The following is a 17,894-nucleotide window of genomic DNA, read 5'->3' as shown; positions in this document are numbered from 1 at the left end:
ATGATGATGAGTGAGAAGCAGCTAGTACCAAGCTAATGCATTGCTAAAGATTGTATCAGATAAAACCAGTAATTCAGCCACCTCCATGTCCCCTCCCATAAAATTTTAATAAACCCAATCTTATGGGAGGAAAGAAAAGACAGGGACCCTACTAAATTATTTACAGCCTTAGTTGTGTATGGTAAAGAAGCCCCTCTTAGGTCAGTAACTGATATTCTTCCATTGATTTCCTTCTTTCAGAGTATCTAGGTGAGAATCAAGTTCGGGGCGGGGGGGGGGGGACCCAAAGAAATAGGGATGCAAAGGGCAAGCCAGAAAAGACAAAGCTGATGGAGGCAGAGATGAGAGAGAGTTTGTATTTATGAAAGAGATATTGATCATTGGACACACTAGCAGTAAATAGATTCAAATTAGCTGTCATAATTCCAGTGATGCAGGGGGACACGCAGGCTCAAGCTCCATTAAATATAACCTGCATCCAGAGCAGCCAGATGAGATTTGCGAGACTGAACTCTGAAGTCCCACAGGAGATACCTGCAGTTGATTTATATTCCTGATTTCCTATTCCCTCACCAACTGTGCAATCAGTTCCTGGAGGTGGGCAGGGAATAATTGAACAGCTAAACTGTGATTCACCCAGCCAATTAAGGAGTCTTGGGATGGGCCCTAGAACAAATCCTCCAGCTTCATCCAGTCTTCCTGGGCCAGAACTACATTCAGCTCTGACAACATGGCCGAAATAGTCATGGTCCAGTTAATTTAAGAATCTGAGGATGTAAAGCTGCATTATAGTTTTCGCACATTAATATGCACACATTTTAGACCTTTGCAAAGTAGCAAATAGGAGGATATCCTGGTGGTACATGAGGATCAGGTTTATTCTGTAATTCAATGTACAAAATGCATCACTGCAAAACAGTAATTAAAATGGCAACCACTGCCTAGTAGCTATCAACATGTAAAAACCATCTACATGTTTCAGCCTGCAGCTTCTGTCAGGGTCAAAGCCAGGTCGTTTGATGCAAAGTTTGTTGGCATCTCTCTCATGCTGGCTGCAGTGATGTTTCCCTGTGGATGGTGCGCAGCTCTCTGAACAAATCACAATAATCTCCTTTCCAAAATGTTCCACTTAAGTCTTTCTTCTTGCACTGAAGCAAGGAAGCACTTACTTCTCATTACTAACTCTGTGTGTGGCATGTGGCATATAATCACCTTGAAATATTTAACTGGATGGCTTTCATCTTGCTAACAGTGTGGGGTGGGGCATCAGACCGGGGTATAAATAAACTGGGATATAAATCATCATAAACCAGGCATTAAATTGGTATATAAATCAAAAATTATAGAAGTCAGATGGAAGAGACCCATTAGATCATCCTGTTTGTTCTTTCCTGTGTTCTCGCCCTAAGAATGCACAAGGCATCATTCTTGATTAGCCAAGAGACATAGAAAAACGCCCATCTCTCCCCCACTGTGTCTCTCAAGAAGGAAAGAAGGGAAACAGAGAGCTCTGTATGCATATTAATAAAGCTATATTTTGACTGGCTGAATGACTGGAAATGATTAGAGATGGTATGTTTTACCTGTCAACATCTCCACACTGCAACAGGCAAAATGTCTCCAATACTCCTTTGTAAAAAATCACCAGTAAGGCTTGAGGGGGTTTGCTCTCAATTTTCCTGCACTCAGAACACCTCTGTAAATACCCTAAGACTCTTTTCAATGATCAAGATAAAAACATGTCTTCTTTTTTCCAATATAATAGCGGGAGACAACATAAACCATCGCCTAAGCCAAGGTGAATCCAAGTGCCTGCAATTACAAATATAACAAAAAACCAAAAGCAAACAGAAAAATATCAAAATATTATAAAGGCCGCCAAGTCAAGCATGCCAGTGTTAGGAAATACAAGAATGTGACCCTTTGAAAGGGTCCGTGTAAAAGGTGAGAACACATGCAACCCCTCTAGCAAAGAGCAGTTGGAGCTGAGATCAGTCAGCTGACATACAGCTCTTCCTCCCTCTCACACAAGCACTTTCCTCTACATTTACCCCCAAAGTCCTTGGTGATATGTCAATTAGTCTAAGAAATCTCTTTAGAGGTAGCCTCTAGCCATATTTTCCTCATTTACTCTGACCCAGTGTGAGTTGGGTGACCATTTGAAGTCTGATTTACAGGGTGTGGAGCACTTAGAGTTGCTCTGAAAGTCAATGTGAACTGTGCTCTGAACATACAAAAAGCTTTTTAATGTTAACTACTGTAAAACCCAAGTCATCTCCAACTGGACACCCAAAAAAACCTAAACCAGCTAACTTTGACTGCCAGACCTAAAATGGAAAATATAGCCCACCTCAAAAGGTTATTAGATATTAATATCTTTATATTTACACACCATACTTCAATACAATAATTAGAAGTGTGGCAAAGCTTAAAGTAGTTAACTCTGTCTTTGGAGCAGGAGTTGGGTATTCTGCAATAGAGGCCAGCAACCATACATTAAGCAATAAAAAAATCAAACTTTGAAAACATCATTGAATGGAAACAGAATATCCCAAATGTATGGAAGAAGGCAGGGGTCCTGTGGAAAACACAGTATGTGATTACAGTAATTAAAGACTTGATAATGAGTGCGCTCAGAGGAGATAAATTAAGGCCAAGTATGCAGCCTGAACTGTGTCATCTCCTAACTTTACATGCTTCTGTTTGCAACCTTAAAAATATTCATCTTAATTTCTTAACTTTAAAACAAACCACAAACTGCAAAAGCAGGAATTCTAGTGTGGGGTTCCTTACTGATTCAGAAGAGTGGCAAGTAGTTCATCAGCACATTAAGACTCTTCTGATTCATCTCTGAGCCCCCTGTTACTTGAGCTGGCGGAAGAACCTACCAGCTGAGGAAGCAGGATGAGACCTCCCCTCTGCCAGTGTTTCACAGGTATGTTAGCAGCAGATGTACAGTAGGACTCCTGACTTGTGCACTTTGAACAAGGCTTTGGAGGGGATCCTTCCCTGTTCATTCCCCAGCCCCCTCCACACACAAACAACACAGAGCTTGGCCATTTTTTGCACATCCCCTTCCAAATTGTTCCAGCCCACCACTCCAGCCCTCATCCCAGTCTCAATGTTCAGTAATCCCTTGTCTCACCTCTCCCAACTCACCAGCACAAAGTTTCACCCCTTTCCTCATTTCCTCCCTTCTCAAACCTTAGCCATGTTTTCTGCTTGGACACTCCTGTCAACTCAGGACAGGGAGGCCTACTGACCCCCTCCCTTACTCCTTCCCCACTTTTCTGTCTCTTAGGAGCAAAGGTAGTATTGGAAATAAAAAGTAGTATGCAGTTGAGAAAGCTATTCACTAGTGTAGGTATTAAGGTCACAGCCATATTAGCAGATCCTAAGATGAAGCCTAGCAGAAGGCAATAAAATCCCTTACAGATTTCAAAATAGGTCTTAGACTTTGATGCCAAAAACCCATTTTTATATCTTAGCTTGAAATAGCAGGATATGAAGAAAACCCTACAGCAGAGAGAGGGAGGGAAATGAGAAGGTCTGTCACTACCACCTGGTCATCAGCTATGGGAACAACGAATATGGTGGAGATCCAGCAACACTAGACCTCCAGGCATGTGAGCACCTGCTGCCTGACTAACCTCCAGGATGGCTGCCCTGTCTGCTTTAATAATCAATGCATTAAGGAATGACATCATATTGTCAGCCAAATGGCACTGACCAGCAGGACAGTGTCATACTTCAGGGTGTACCTCCATCTGGGGGTCAAGGTAGCTCATTAAAAATGAAACAACTTTTCCTTGTAGAGGAAGATAGGAATGGAAGGAGACCCAAGGGAGTATGGGAGAGAGTGGAAGAAAGGAGCAAGAAAAGTGGGATGCTGCTGCCTATTTATTTCAAACACTGCTTTCAGTAGTACCCAGGAAAAAAACAAAAGCAAAAATTCTCTCGGGTCAGCACTCAATACAGATACAACAATGAAATATTTATTGTTGCTTATAAAAGCGGAGAGGGTCAAGCCCATGAGCCTACTGGTGTTACTAATGCATTGTCAAGCTATCAACTGAGCTTCTGTGCAAACCTCAACATCTTGTTCCATGGAATGAGAAGGCTTGTGAAGCCTGTGGAAATTAAAAGTATAGACATTACAGTCTTTTCCAGAGTGCTAATTGTTGCCACTGCTATCAATACCATAACTGACCTCCACAAAAGGAGATTTTTCCAGCCCCTCCCCAGTAGTTTTACTGGTTATAAGGAGGCATTTGAGTGCTTTGTAGGCCTAAATGAGGAATCCTTAATCTCCTGTAAAGTTCAGACCATTAAGGCTGATAAAATCCATTCAGCTTTCAGCATAGATGTTATATGAATTAAAATATTACCACTCTCTACATCCTGTAGAAATCCTTCATTTCCTCCAATACTTGCCTCCTCTCAGAATGTGGCAGGCTATTACTTTTGACTTTACAATTCATTTTTTATGCAAATGGCTTTCAGACCACCACAAACACGGGATTATTGCAGTTTTCAACAGCACAGACAAACCTTATCATTCCAATTAACAAAAGGCATTATGCTTCCTCTTCTCCTGACAATGCAGCTCCCCATGCCAATGCTCTAAATTCAGAGCCCATATCCTGTGGTCTCACAGTAGAAGTGGAGAAGGGGTAGAAAGCAGGCAAAGGAGAACCCACAGTAGCAAACAAGGAATGTTTCCCAGAAAAACCCAGGAAATTCTAACCATTTCTCAGGAAGCATCAGCTACCTGTTTGTGAACTGGTTCTCTCTAAAGCAGTCTGGTGATACAATTTCTAAGCTGTGCAGGAAGAGATCAGTTTCCATAGCAATTTCAGCCACTTTCCACCCAGATGCAGCACTCTCCATGTTCCTGGACACAAAACACAGCTGCTGTGGAAGACAGGCCTAGGTGGCAATGGCAAGCTGGAGAAGAACAGACAAATTCCTTCTTCTGTGGCCACGTTCAATGCAAAGTACAAATTCAAGTTTGTGATATATAGGGAGGAAGGAAAAATAACAGACTTAAAGACCCAGCTATCTACTTTGCATGATAGGCTCTGTGAGTCAGCAAAATAAAAGCTTTTGGAGAGAAGGAAGAATTTTTCATCTCTCTTCTGGTGTTGAGACTTTCATGTGATACAGCACAAGCCATGGGGACCTCTGCCATACAAAGGCTCTGAGCACCATGCAGCATTTATCCCATTTCAGCTACCAAGGCAGGAGAACAGAAAGAGACAGTGGTTTGACTTGTTCTCTAAGAGAAGAGTGAGATTTCTTTTTCAAGAACACACATTGCAACTTGCTTGTTTGCAGCACTTTAAAGCCACAATACTTTCTTCACCTGCCTTGGAGAGAAGGCGACTCTGGAAAAGTCCCCTTTTACCCTTCCCTTGCCAAGACCACAGTGAGGAAGACTGAAGAGTGACCCACAAGCATCAGCCCTGTGAGGCTCCAGGCAGCAGTTAGCCTGCTGAGCCCACAGCAGACTAACCCACAATCCTGTAGTATCTACACAGTTGTTCTTGTTGAAAACATTCAAGGAATGGATACACAAAAAAGTCCCATGGCAAATGCAAGTATGTTCAAAGGTAAAAAATGAGCAAGGAAGCATAAGGTCTAAACAAAAGAAGCTAGAGGCAAAAATAAAACATTATCATGCTAGCTAGACTGGCTCCAAAAGTATATATAAAATTTCTGTGCACAAGGCTGGGGCCAAAATGTGACAGGGTAAATGCCTAATAGTGACTTAATCATATCATCACACTGGCACCTTTCATAAAGGGACAGTTACTCATCCTCAAAGTTGTTGGGACGCAGCTTTCCTTCCCTTCTTCCTTCCCCTCCTAGTTCATCTAGATACTTGTTTTGTCTAACTAGATGAACATTTATCTCCTGACAGGTGAGAGCTGGCAATACCGCAATCATCCTTCCCTCCATCCCTGTTTTACCAGAGATAGCTGAGAGGAAGAGATTGCAGGGAAGTGAAGTCTCCTTTCCCCAGCTCATCCTGCCATAGGCAATCAGTTTGGAGCAAAGGTTCCGTCATTAAAACATCAAGTAGAATGAAAAAAATATAAAATTAAAAAAAATTATGAAGTCAGCTCCAAACATTCCTCTAGGTCCAGCTGCTCCCCTGGGTTCTTCTAGCACAGCTGGCAGCACAGGTAGAAGAATATCTGCTTTCTGTGCTGACTGGTGCCATGGGGTTCTCAGCCTCAAATTAATTGCCCCTCACCCACTCCTGCAATTCAAGAGAAACTGGTGGAGCATCAGTCCTGCCCACCAGTTTGAAAAACAAGCAGTCTGCTGGGCACGGCTGGAACTCTTTCTCCTCTGATCCCCCACCCAGTAAACAGGCAAAGCAACAGATTTCCTTCCCAGGCACCACAGTTTACTACCCATGCACCAGGGAAGGAAAATAACCACTACAGAAATACAAATATGGCAAAGGACAGCACTGGCTTCAGTGTGGAATAGGCATTTTTCTTTAAGTTCCTCTGAAATTCTCCAGGATGCCATTTTGCCCCAGTGTTTCATCAGGAAATACTTTTTTACCATTTCCATTTGTCATGGTTTAACCCCAGCCAGCAACTAAGCACCACGCAGCCGCTCACTCACTCCCCCCCCATCCAGTGGGATGGGGGAGAAAATCAGGAAAAGTAGTAAAACTCCTGGGTTGAGATAAAAACGGTTTAATAGAACAGAAAAGAAGAAACTAATAATGATAATGATAACACTAATAAAATGACAACAGTAAGTAATAAAAGGATTGAAATGTACAAATGATGCACAGGGCAATTGCTCACCACCTGCCGACCGACACCCAGCCAGTCCCCGAGCAGCCAAAAAAAACCTGCCCCCCCCCTTCCCAGTTCCTAAACTAGATGGGACGTCACATGGTATGGAATACACCGTTGGCCAGTTTGGGTCAGGTGCCCTGGCTGGGCATGAGAAGCTGAAAAATCCCCAACCATAGTCTAAACACTACTGAGCAACAACTGAAAACATCAGTGTTATCAACATTCTTCACATACTGAACTCAAAACATAGCACTGTACCAGCTACTAGGAAGACAGTTAACTCCATCCCGGCTGAAACCAGGACACCATTCCAAGAAATTACCCATGGCAAGAGCAGGAAGAACAACAGGCCTGGGACCTGCTCCTCTTGCTGTTTGTCACAACACTCAGCAAAAGGGCAATTCTGAATAGGAAATTGTTCAGAGGAAAATAACAGCCAGGCTGACTCAGAAACACTATTCTAACCTCAGGATGAGCAATGATGAGCTGAAGTAGCTGTGCTCTGGGTGAAGCTAGTCTGGAGGTATAGAACCAGATCAGCTGCTACGGCAGGGACTAAAATTACAGGGACTTTCTGAAGAGACTTTACCCCACTTTATGTCAACTCCACTGCAAAGGGAAAACATCCCCCTCAGCCAAAACACAATTTGAAAAGATTGGTATTGCCTTTTTCTTTTAAAAGAAGAGATGTTTTGGAGAAAAACAGCAAGGTTGCTGTTCTTACACAGGAAATAGTCATATAGGTTCAGTTCATTCTTAAGTGCAGTCACCTCCAGATCCTCCAATGGCTAACCCCATGTATCAAGCACTCGCCATTGCACCTAACTGCTCTGGAGAAGAGAGCACTTTAGCAAAGTATTCTTCTTCCTCTCTGTCTTTAGATAGGGAGATTCAATCTTCAATTCTATCTACATCTACCTACACTTATCTGACTCATGAACCAGCAAGAAAATCTGGGTCAGAAATATGCATGCCCACCCACACACTCAGAGTACCCTCCCCAGGGAGGGAACAAGCAGCCTCACCCTGAAAGTGCCTCGGACCAAATCAGATATGTAAATGTGCAAGCACAGTATGTCTAGACTGCCACTCTGGAGACTGACAAATGCCCTACCGAAGGCTCCTGTCAGCTGCCAGCACACCAGGCTCAGGAACTTGCTGATCCCACCAAGGGATGCACACACCAAGTGTCTTACATGGGCAGATATATTAGTAATGGTATTTAACTGTGCGGTGGGGGGGGGGGGGGGGGGGGGGCGGAATACAAACACACCTACAGAATAACCCTTTCTTTCAGCCATTGCTGAGATAAAGATGAACTTCTTTAAGACAATAATTCCTACATTAAATAGTGAGATGCCCAGCGGATGGTTGCAGATGTCATTGTTGCTCACAATAGTGGCAAAAGCACACATACACAAACAAAAGCATAAACCAAAGACCCTTCCTACTGTCCTACAAACCCTAATAGAAGATGTCTTGGGTGAGGAGTGTGTTTCTTTTTGCCCACAGATGAGCAATGTTTACATAAAACTGACACCAGCAGAGATGACAGGTGGTAGTAGAAAACCTAAAGAGAACCAAACCACCTGATGTTCTGATTTCAGGGACAAATGAGCACAGCACAGTATTTTGCAAGACCAGCCTCTTACAACCTCGAGAGGCATGAATTCGATATTCCTTTTCTGCATCATGTCACAACAAAAATTTGTATTTATCCACACAGATACATTTCAAAAAAGTCAGGAGTTTAGCAAGACCCTCTAGAACTTCCTTAATGCTTTAGCATATTTGACCAGGTGGGCCTACAAGCACCAATGAGTCTCAAGCCAGGCCCAACTTGACCAATACAGGAAATCGACTATATCATTATATCATCTCCTCCCCAGAGCTTAAAAAGACCCTCCCAAAACAAGAGCCACATAAGGCAGAAGTGAAACAGAGACTGAAAGCCCTGGAAACACCAGACATCTTGCACATTTCTCAGACTGAGACAGTCCAGACAGTAGCTGCTCACTACCACATTTCTAGGTTTTCAAGCAGAATCAGCATCCCTCAACCCCTGCCATCTTCAAGACACGGTTAACTGCTTCCACTGAAACATTGAAGCTCGGGACATTCATTAATCCCCATGACTATGTAGTAACAAAAGCAAGTTGCAGCGGCATCCTTCCTTGTGAAATCCTACCTCTTCCATTTTATCAGTGAAAACCCTTTTCCATCTCCAAGATGAGAAAGAGAAAAGCTTTAAGGCCAGCCAATACATCCCAAGGCAATTCCATCCCTGTCAGATCTTGTTGCTTCAGCAAATGTTACAAGTTGGTGACCACTGGCTACAATTATCACTGAGGGCTAAACTCCTTCCCTGTGCCTTAAAGGGTGCAGCATTTCTCTTTCTAGATCTTCAAAGGAGAATGATGCCACACTCACCCAGGAGCTGCTGGCAACAGGACGTACTCTACAATAAAAGCCAGCAATGAATTCTCCTGGAAGCAGGAAACTCAGCAGCAGCATGAACTGCATGAGAATATGCTCACATACAGAGCATTCTACTGTATTAAAAAATAGGGCATTGATTTTGTTATTCATTTTTATCTTTAACTCTATATTAAACTCTGCATATGAATGCCTCTTCCCCACTGCCACTTTCTCATGCCTCAGCAGAATTTCTAGTCAGCAGCAGAAACAGAGATATAGGTCCTAAGAACAAATCCATCAGTCTGCTACAAACTGTATGTGAGAGGAGGACTCTGAGTGGGTTGCCAGTCAAAGCCCCTGTTGTCATTTACCAGTGAGTACCTGCCTTAGACCACACGTGAGGAAAATAGAGAAGAAAGCCAGCAACACTTACGCAAGGCATGCCACTCATCCTGGCGGATTGTCTTGGTGATGTTGTAGGTGAGGTTCTTGGGAATGGTCGCTGAGGAGTAGTGGTACTTGATGTACGTGCACCGCTCAATTGCTCCTGGGAAGGACAAAATGCAGAAGAGAAAGTGCTGTTAAATGAATGCAACATGTCCTCCCAGCTGTAGACCTAATGGGCTTGACAACCAAAAACAAAGGCTAGGACCAAAGCAATCCCTACCATCAGTCCACTGTGACAACCAATGCTATCTCTAGCCCATGACAGGCACAAGTTACCTGTAGGGTAAGGTCAAATCCAAAATTAGGATACACCAAAGGCCCTGCAGCAGCTGTCTGCTTTCTCTATCCAATATATATGTGGCAAGTCACCCCTTCTTTCATTTCTTCTCTCTGAACTATGAGCTAGCAGTAGGTATACCAGCATTTACTGTGCAGAAACTGTAAATTCACATCTTAGTTTATTGTGCAGTAATGTGTCTCAGTGCCCATACTCCAGGAGACAAAGCAAACAGCTTTGATCTTTCCTTCAGTAATAAAGAACAGAACGGGAAAAATAATATATATATAAATAGCGAACAACTTTCCTGATCCCCTTCCAACCCACAGCCAAGCAGCAAGACAATCAGAAGGATACGTGACAGGCTATGGTATGTCTCTTGAAAGTACCGAGACACTTTCATAGCAGGCTAAGAAACAGAATTTATTGGCATCCCTGAATAATGAGCCTCAGATGGCAACACAAATGGCTGAAATGGGCAATTTTTTTCCCCTGTAGTCAGGACTTCATCTACATTCCATGGAAAAAAGCACCACAAGCTGCTTCTGTTTGTCTTCTGGTCACATTAGTGCATTCTCCTTTTACAGCCACTTTCCTTCCTCTACAATAATCACACCTCCAGGCCCTGATCTCCTGGCATCTCTCTGCATAGTTAGTGTCCTTAGAGGACTGGGTCTGGCATAGCCTGATGCTTTCCATGGATTATAGCCTAGCCAAGTTTCACACCTGATCAGAAACTTGTGATAGCGCAACCATTCTTGCATTGATGAAAACCAGTAAGTTTTCCTACATCCCTTTTGCCAGCATCCTCAACTAACACTGGCTTTATTAGACCTTCTCACTAAGCAGTCAGATTCAAAGCTCAAGAAATTCTTTTTTCCATTAATATTATGGTATTTTGGATCAGGCCTTTAATAACTAAATAGGCATCCTTAATGTGGTTGGACACACTGTTTACTACTAGCTACCACTGGTCAGAGAAGCAGCTATGCTGGAAATGCTTTTATGTATTAAAAATACATTAAGACAGGCACTCAATAGAATAAATTAAATGAAGCAATGAATTACATAAATAAGAAAGAGTGCTATACCAAGAGGCAGAGGTAGAGAACACTTACTGTCAGCCTGAACTGAAAAGGCAGAGCCATTATCCTTATATCGACAGCTCCAAGGGGTTAAATATGCTTTTATGCCACTAGAAATACCAGTTTCTACCTCAGGTTGTAAAATATTGGCATGAACTTAGATCATACACCATGAATTCACAGCATGAGTAAGAAAACCCATGAAACAAAATTATTAGTTACATCTCAGCCTTCCAAAGTCAGTGCAATACAAACATTTGAGGTCCTCATTGTTTGCTCCTCTTAAGCATTCTTCACATTCTGCCTCTGACAGCAATTAGATTAGACAAAGCCAAATATTATAGGGGGAAAAGGCAAAATATTTACATATGTATCCGCCTGCCCTGACAGCGTGATGGGCTTCTGTGTGAGTCTGCACCATCTGGGCACCAAATGTACGCCCAGAATTAAAGTTTCAAACCAAGAACAGTATTTAAAAAAAAAAAAAAAAAAGACATCTAGTGTGTAAAGAGCTTTTAAAAAAGCCCCAAATCGCAATCTTGCCTTCTTATAGGTTTTCCTGTCTCCTTTTGTGGGGGGATCAGAAGCTTTCATGGATCAGAAGCATTGGCAAGAAAATGAAAAATGCTTATTTGTCAGAAAATAATCTTTAGTTATCAGATACCTGCCCAGAGAAGAGATTTATATAGAATAGCAGACAAGGACACAGAGCCAAGATGCAAAATAAAAGCGTACAGAAGGAAGGAAGAAAAAAATCCTGTTCCATTTGCTATAATTTCTGCTATAATCAGCAGAAAGCACCTCCTCTTACACCAAAGAGGCTAATTTCTAGCAAGGTCCATCAAACTTTTTATTCTTACTGCAGATACTGTTAGTAGTAATGCAGTGAGCTGTTCACTATCTTATATGACCAAAGCCTAAAGCAGAAAGAAAGATTATGGTCTGAATTCAGGTCATCACTTCGCCATATGTATAATTTTGGTCTTATGCTTACATCCTTATGGCTTTAATGAGACTTAAGTACATGTTTAAAGACTGTCTAGAACTAAGAGTACAACTGCAGTGGCAATGGTTCAATGGTAGCTGGAGTACAGGCAGATTTGAAAGGTAAATTCCATGATGAACTCCTTTCCAGCCACACAATATATTTCAACACTGTTCCCACCTCTGAATGACATGCTATTAGCCAATAAACATCATGATTCCAGCCAAGAGTTTGTAGGGACCAGAAGGTAAAGTGTTCTTCAGTGTACATTGTGAGATACATTCTCCTTTGTCCCTACATGTCTGTAAAATATCAGGGCTGACCACTGCACTCACTCACCAGGGCTGAGCAGAGTACAGAGAATTCACTTGTACCTGGGAATTGTCCCTGCTACTTGTGTTACACAGGGAAACAGACCCCCAGGTCAGACAGACAAGGATGCTGCTCCTGGATTTTCACCCTTCTCTGCAACACTAAGCATAGGTCCACTGCTAGAATGGGTAAGCCTAATTAATTTTTTGTTACAGGGCTCAAGATGCTTCAGTCTAATCCAAGTTACTGGGCTTAATAAGGGGATAAACAGGTGAACTGTAATGGTCTATGATATACCAGAGGTCAGTGCGCATGAGCTAATGGGGCCTTTTGGCTTTAGGCTATTAAACTCTCCTGTGAACATCAAGTTTAATACTCTCAGGATAGTGTAGTTCAGAGTTTTTCAGAGCTGTCTTCTATCAGCTTCCAGCACTTCAATTACTTCAGACTCCGGAACAGCAGCAACCACTGGAGAGAGCATGCAGCCATCTTTGTTCCCATGGCCACTGCTGATAGGAGAGGCAGGTAGGCTCTCACTGGGAACCTCAAGCTTTTCATGGCCCAAACTGACAAGGTTTGCAATTGCTTGGCATTTAAACATGAGCCATTTATCTAAACCTGCTCTTACAGGTGCAGAAGAGTGACCTTGCTGAGTTAATGCAACTGCATCAGCATATATCTAGCTAGAGGTAAGAATTAGCTTTTGAAACTTAGAAAAAGACTTTCATTTGCCTGGACTTGCCAATAAAAATTAGGAAAAGGATGAGTTTGCAGCAGTAACAATTTTATACTTCATCATGTTTCCCTACTTGTCCCACACAGAAGAAAACTATGTTCAAGACCCCCAAACATCCAGTTCCTGGAGGCCTCTGGGAAAGCAGAGGCAGGGACCGCAGCAAGGATCAGAACTACTGCTCTCCTGGAAAGTCGTCTCAGAAAAACCCTAGGAAATCCTTACCTTCACATGAATGAATAGCTATGTTCACTCAGTCTTTGGGATGCAAGAGGAAGCAAGAGTATAAAAAAACCCCACACACTTTCCCTTCCCTACCCTCAGTAGGGTAACTGCAATTTACAGACCATCTCCAGCCTTCAGCACTGACTTAGAAAGACCAAATACAACTATGGCTGAGCTTTGCACTTTGTTCAAATAACTAGGAACAGTATTTATGGAGCAAACCAGCGAGTGGGTTTTTTCACCTATGCAGCTGCCATAGCAAGTATTATAGCTGGCCACAAGAAACATGAAACAACCACAAAGCTGCTCTGCTGGCAGATGCAGTATATTCCATGTTCCTCTGATCAAAGGGAAGTGTTTGCTGAAAATCCTAAAGAAAAGTGGCTGACATCTTCAAATAGAGTACTAGAAAAGGGATCAGCAGGAAGATGCAACTAGACCCATGCAGAGCAAAACTCTGCCATACCATCCTCACACAGGCACAGATGCTCAGAGGGGATTCAGCAGCTGTAACTCTGTGGTTGGCAACCCCCTGTTCCAGCAAAGTTCAGATGCCAAGTAAAACTGAGATAAGGAAATTAGAGAGCTTCATCCAGAGCAGCTAAGTATTCATGGCATCAAACATGCCACTCTTCTTACTGATCCACTTCCCTGCTCAGTTCCCCTCCCATATTTGTTGAACATTGCTCTGTGCTATCACCTTATTATTATATAGTATTTCCTCTTCTCTCCATTACAAGGAAAATTCTTAAACTGTGCTATAGCAGAAATATCACCAGAAAACATTGTGCAATTCTTTTCTATTCAGTTTTCAAAACTATCCCAATATCCTGATGTTAGCTCAGCTGCTGGTGAAATTCAGCTCCTGCTACATTACTAGGGCTGTAAAGACTGCCCCAGTAGAGGCCCCAAACTGTTTGGTAACGCAGGGGGCAAGTAAACCATTCTCCCACTCTAAGCTGAACAGGAAATTGAAAGGAAGGTCATACTGCTGGTATCCATACTGTATTTGTCTGATGGGTAAACAGAAAACTTTTTCAGAACTTTTGGGCCAGTGTTTTCCTTCATCACCACCCCCACCCCCCCCTTAAATGTAATATTTCAACACTTTCAAAATGCTCCAAGAAACAGTCTTTACCCATTGTTAATTTAAGAAATAGAATGAAAATTCAAAATGCCATCAGGGTATGGGTCACATCAGTCCTACAGTTCAGATCTCAGAAGTGCCCAGAGGCATTTGCCCTGTGAGGTCAGCTTGACTTTTGCAAAGGTGGTTGTCAAGTTTCAGGAATTTACACTGTCACTGTGATCATATAGCTTAGTCTGCTGCATAACACAGACCAACTCATATGAAAGCTGGCAACACAAAGTAGTTCTTCAGATGGTCTTTCATGAAACTGGTAATCTGTGAGAGCAGTTAGGTAAGTGTCAGTAACATCACTTCAGATCCAGCCCAAGATGACACACAGAAGACTTACTTGCACAGGTTATCTGACTATACTCCCCTCATGTCAGTGAGGACTACAGGATTTCACACTTTTCCCCCCCACCTTTCAGGGCTGCAGATTGTGGAACCATCCTTAAGGTTCAGGTACAGATTAACCCAATGCCTGTGAGCAAGTTCCCTCTGGTAGCTGGAGGGCTCACGGGTACGCTCACTTGCTCTGGATGGACTATGGGACAGCCATTCCAGACTTTACAACAAGCTAGCACTGACATCGCAGTCACCTTGCTTTCTGTAACATGCAGGGATCTGAAACCAGGTGGTAGCCATTCTTCTTTTGTAGAATGTATGTTGATTTCTAAGAAGGATCCAGCTGTACACTAGTATTTGTTTTATTACATTTCCTGCCAAGGCTTTTGATATGATGAGCTTCCCTGAAAAGACTGACATGGATGTTCCGAGCCTTCACTACCTCCAGGCAGCTTTTCCTTCTGCGTTGTAGATACCTCTGGATGATGTTTGTAGCAAGCAATTTATTCCACAAAATTCACCCTTTCTGCTAGCTCTAATTTTTACAAATCTGTTTCAGAATTACTACACAAACATTTCCTAGTAAAAGGAATCTTAGCCTCTGGCTTGCAAACTGCACTCACTACATATATTTGCTATTCATTATGAGAAACTGCCTTCTGTATGAGATTGCCTTAATCCCATGGTTTGGTTACTGTTCCCTTATTGGGTGACTATATCCACACCAAGCAGACAGAAGATGTAGATTGTTCATTTAGCCTCTAATCCTTTCACATTATCTCCAGGAAATCTGTAGAGCGGAGAAAGTTTACAGTTTTTTCTTCAGTAAGGTTTCCAGGGGCTATAATCATAGCTAGGACTAGGATCAGGTTACACAAAGCAATTGCATGTGGCATATGTATCTGTTAATCTCTTAAAAGTCCTGTTTCCCTTGGAAAAGTTCATTGTTAAATTGTGCTAGCAGCCTCCAAACCAACCCTGGCCATTCAAGAATGGCAAACTTAAGAATTATTGCCCTCAGCTGTATGTGCTGCCCTCAGTCTCTTAAATTATTTCACATGAATCATCAGAACTCATCTGGGAGGTACCTTAATATAGACAAGGTGGTTGTTGCAGTTTCAGCATGCATTGACTGGTCAAACTAAACCCTGGAGGAAGGTAGGAGGAAAAATTAGGCTCTACCTTGACCAGCTGCTATGACAGAATTCCAATCAGATATGCTGACTAGTAATGAACTTGTGATGAGTAACTATCATCTTAATGAAGGCAGAGACTTCATTAGAAAGTATTCCAACACACTTAACAGGATTATTTCATTAACTCTGGAGTAATACTAACCATGAAATTACTGGTTACATATTTGTGCCCATCTATAAGTATATTAATGCCAAAAATGTAGGAACATTATTCTTCTACATTAATTGTAGAATTGTTTGTTAGAAGAGTCCTCTAGATGTCAAGCAGCCCAATTCCCCGCCCAAAAGACGAACAACTTCAAAGTTAAAATCAAATTCAAAGACAGTTTACATTGCTCAGAGCCTTGTCCAGTCAAGTTTTAAATACCTCCAAGAACAGAGGTGCACAACATCTCTGAGCACCTGTTCCAACACCTGACCACCTTCATTATGAATTTTTTTCCCTTAATACCTAATCAGAATTTCCCTTGGTGCCACATGAATATCGTGAATACAAGAATACCTAAGGGTAAAGGTCTAAAAATCTAGGAAGAATATGCAAATGTCATCACCTTAATCAACACATCTGATGAATATTCATTATCGTATACACATAAATAGAAGCTAATGTTCTAATTAATGGAGCTCCAGATAGATTTTCAGCCACAGCATGGGCCAAATTTTTAGAACAGGAGATCACATTCGTTCCTGGCTGGCTCTGTCATCATCCTGAATTGAGGTTCAGTTTGTTTCTGCCAGTAGGACTTGTTGCTACTTGCCCTAGGTAAAGCAAATCAACTTCTGGTACTGGTTGTTGCTTGCTGTGTGCTGCAAGGAAATTGGGCAGATGCCTCCCTTCAGTTGACAGGTTGGGGTTTGTGTCTTTTGGGTTTAAGACTGTTTCTAGCTCCTAGCTGCTACCTCTATAAGTGGGTAGAGGTGCAGTATCAGCTTCTACTCACCATTTACATGTTTGTGTAAAAGTCAGAGAAAGGGATGTGAAACAGTCCCCTTCCCCATCCACAGACAGACCAAAGGATCACATACTGGGAGAGACAATGAATGTGTCTGTCTATGGTAACATTTAGCATGTATCAGGAGTGCACTTCTGAAAATGATGTCCTGATCATCTCTAGTGACCATGCTTTGGTTCATAACGTGATGTGCTGTAAGACCAGGCCAACTAATTCTTCACAAATAAAGCTAAATTGGAAGATGAGCTAATGGGAATTCAACTAATAGTACAAAAGCAGAGCTAGTCTGAAGTAGCATCCCCTCCCCAAAAACACAAAGGGGATGTTAGGTCCTAAGCACTAATTGTTTCTTACAAATCTACCTCCATTGTACCATGCTATTTACAAATGTAGATCTAACCTATGTTGCATGCTGTGTTTCTGCAGTTAAGATCATCCTAGTAAGGACTGCCAAAGGAAATTCAGCTCTGAGTGACCATAGCTCTAGGAAAGCTGCCTGGAAGGATGCCTTACCTACCTAGATGGTTGATCTCCAAGACCAGAAAAGCCTATGGAGCAGCCACCACAGCATGAACAGTACCACAACAAGAAGCACAGGTCTGCAGTCAAATTCTGTAGAACTGTACTCATCACTGATATGGTCACACCAGTCACACTCACAAATACAGGTGGGCAAATAGTCTGTGTTTCGGGTTCAAACTCCAACTTGAAAAATTGTGGGGGTACAGGGGAGGGTTCACTGACACAACCAGAAATAAAACAAACAAACCAGAATTTCAGATCAGCTGAACAATTTTGTACAGCCACAAAACTGTAGTCATCTAACTTATCTTGACACCTTTAAAGAATAATTTAAAATGTATTTCCATTGAAAGTCAGAAAAATGTATTTTGAGAATTCTAAAACACTGACATTCTTCTTAATTTCATAGTGGTTTTTTTCCAACTGAAACCATCAGCCATGTT

General features: G+C 42.2%; 1 protein-coding gene across 1 annotated transcript in view; it reads right to left on the bottom strand.

Annotated features, from left to right (window-relative positions):
• The window catches only part of TMEM178B (transmembrane protein 178B), a 219,222-nt gene that overhangs the window by 148,354 nt on the left and 52,974 nt on the right, over positions 1-17,894 (bottom strand). Inside the window, exon 2 of the mRNA XM_075050996.1 lies at positions 9,676-9,789. Within this exon, the coding sequence (XP_074907097.1) occupies positions 9,676-9,789 (114 nt within the window). The remainder of the gene's footprint in view (positions 1-9,675; positions 9,790-17,894) is intronic.

This window comes from Buteo buteo, chromosome 19 (genome assembly GCF_964188355.1).
Source record: "Buteo buteo chromosome 19, bButBut1.hap1.1, whole genome shotgun sequence".
NCBI lineage: Eukaryota > Metazoa > Chordata > Aves > Accipitriformes > Accipitridae > Buteo > Buteo buteo.
This window is presented reverse-complemented; position numbering and strand designations above follow the sequence as displayed.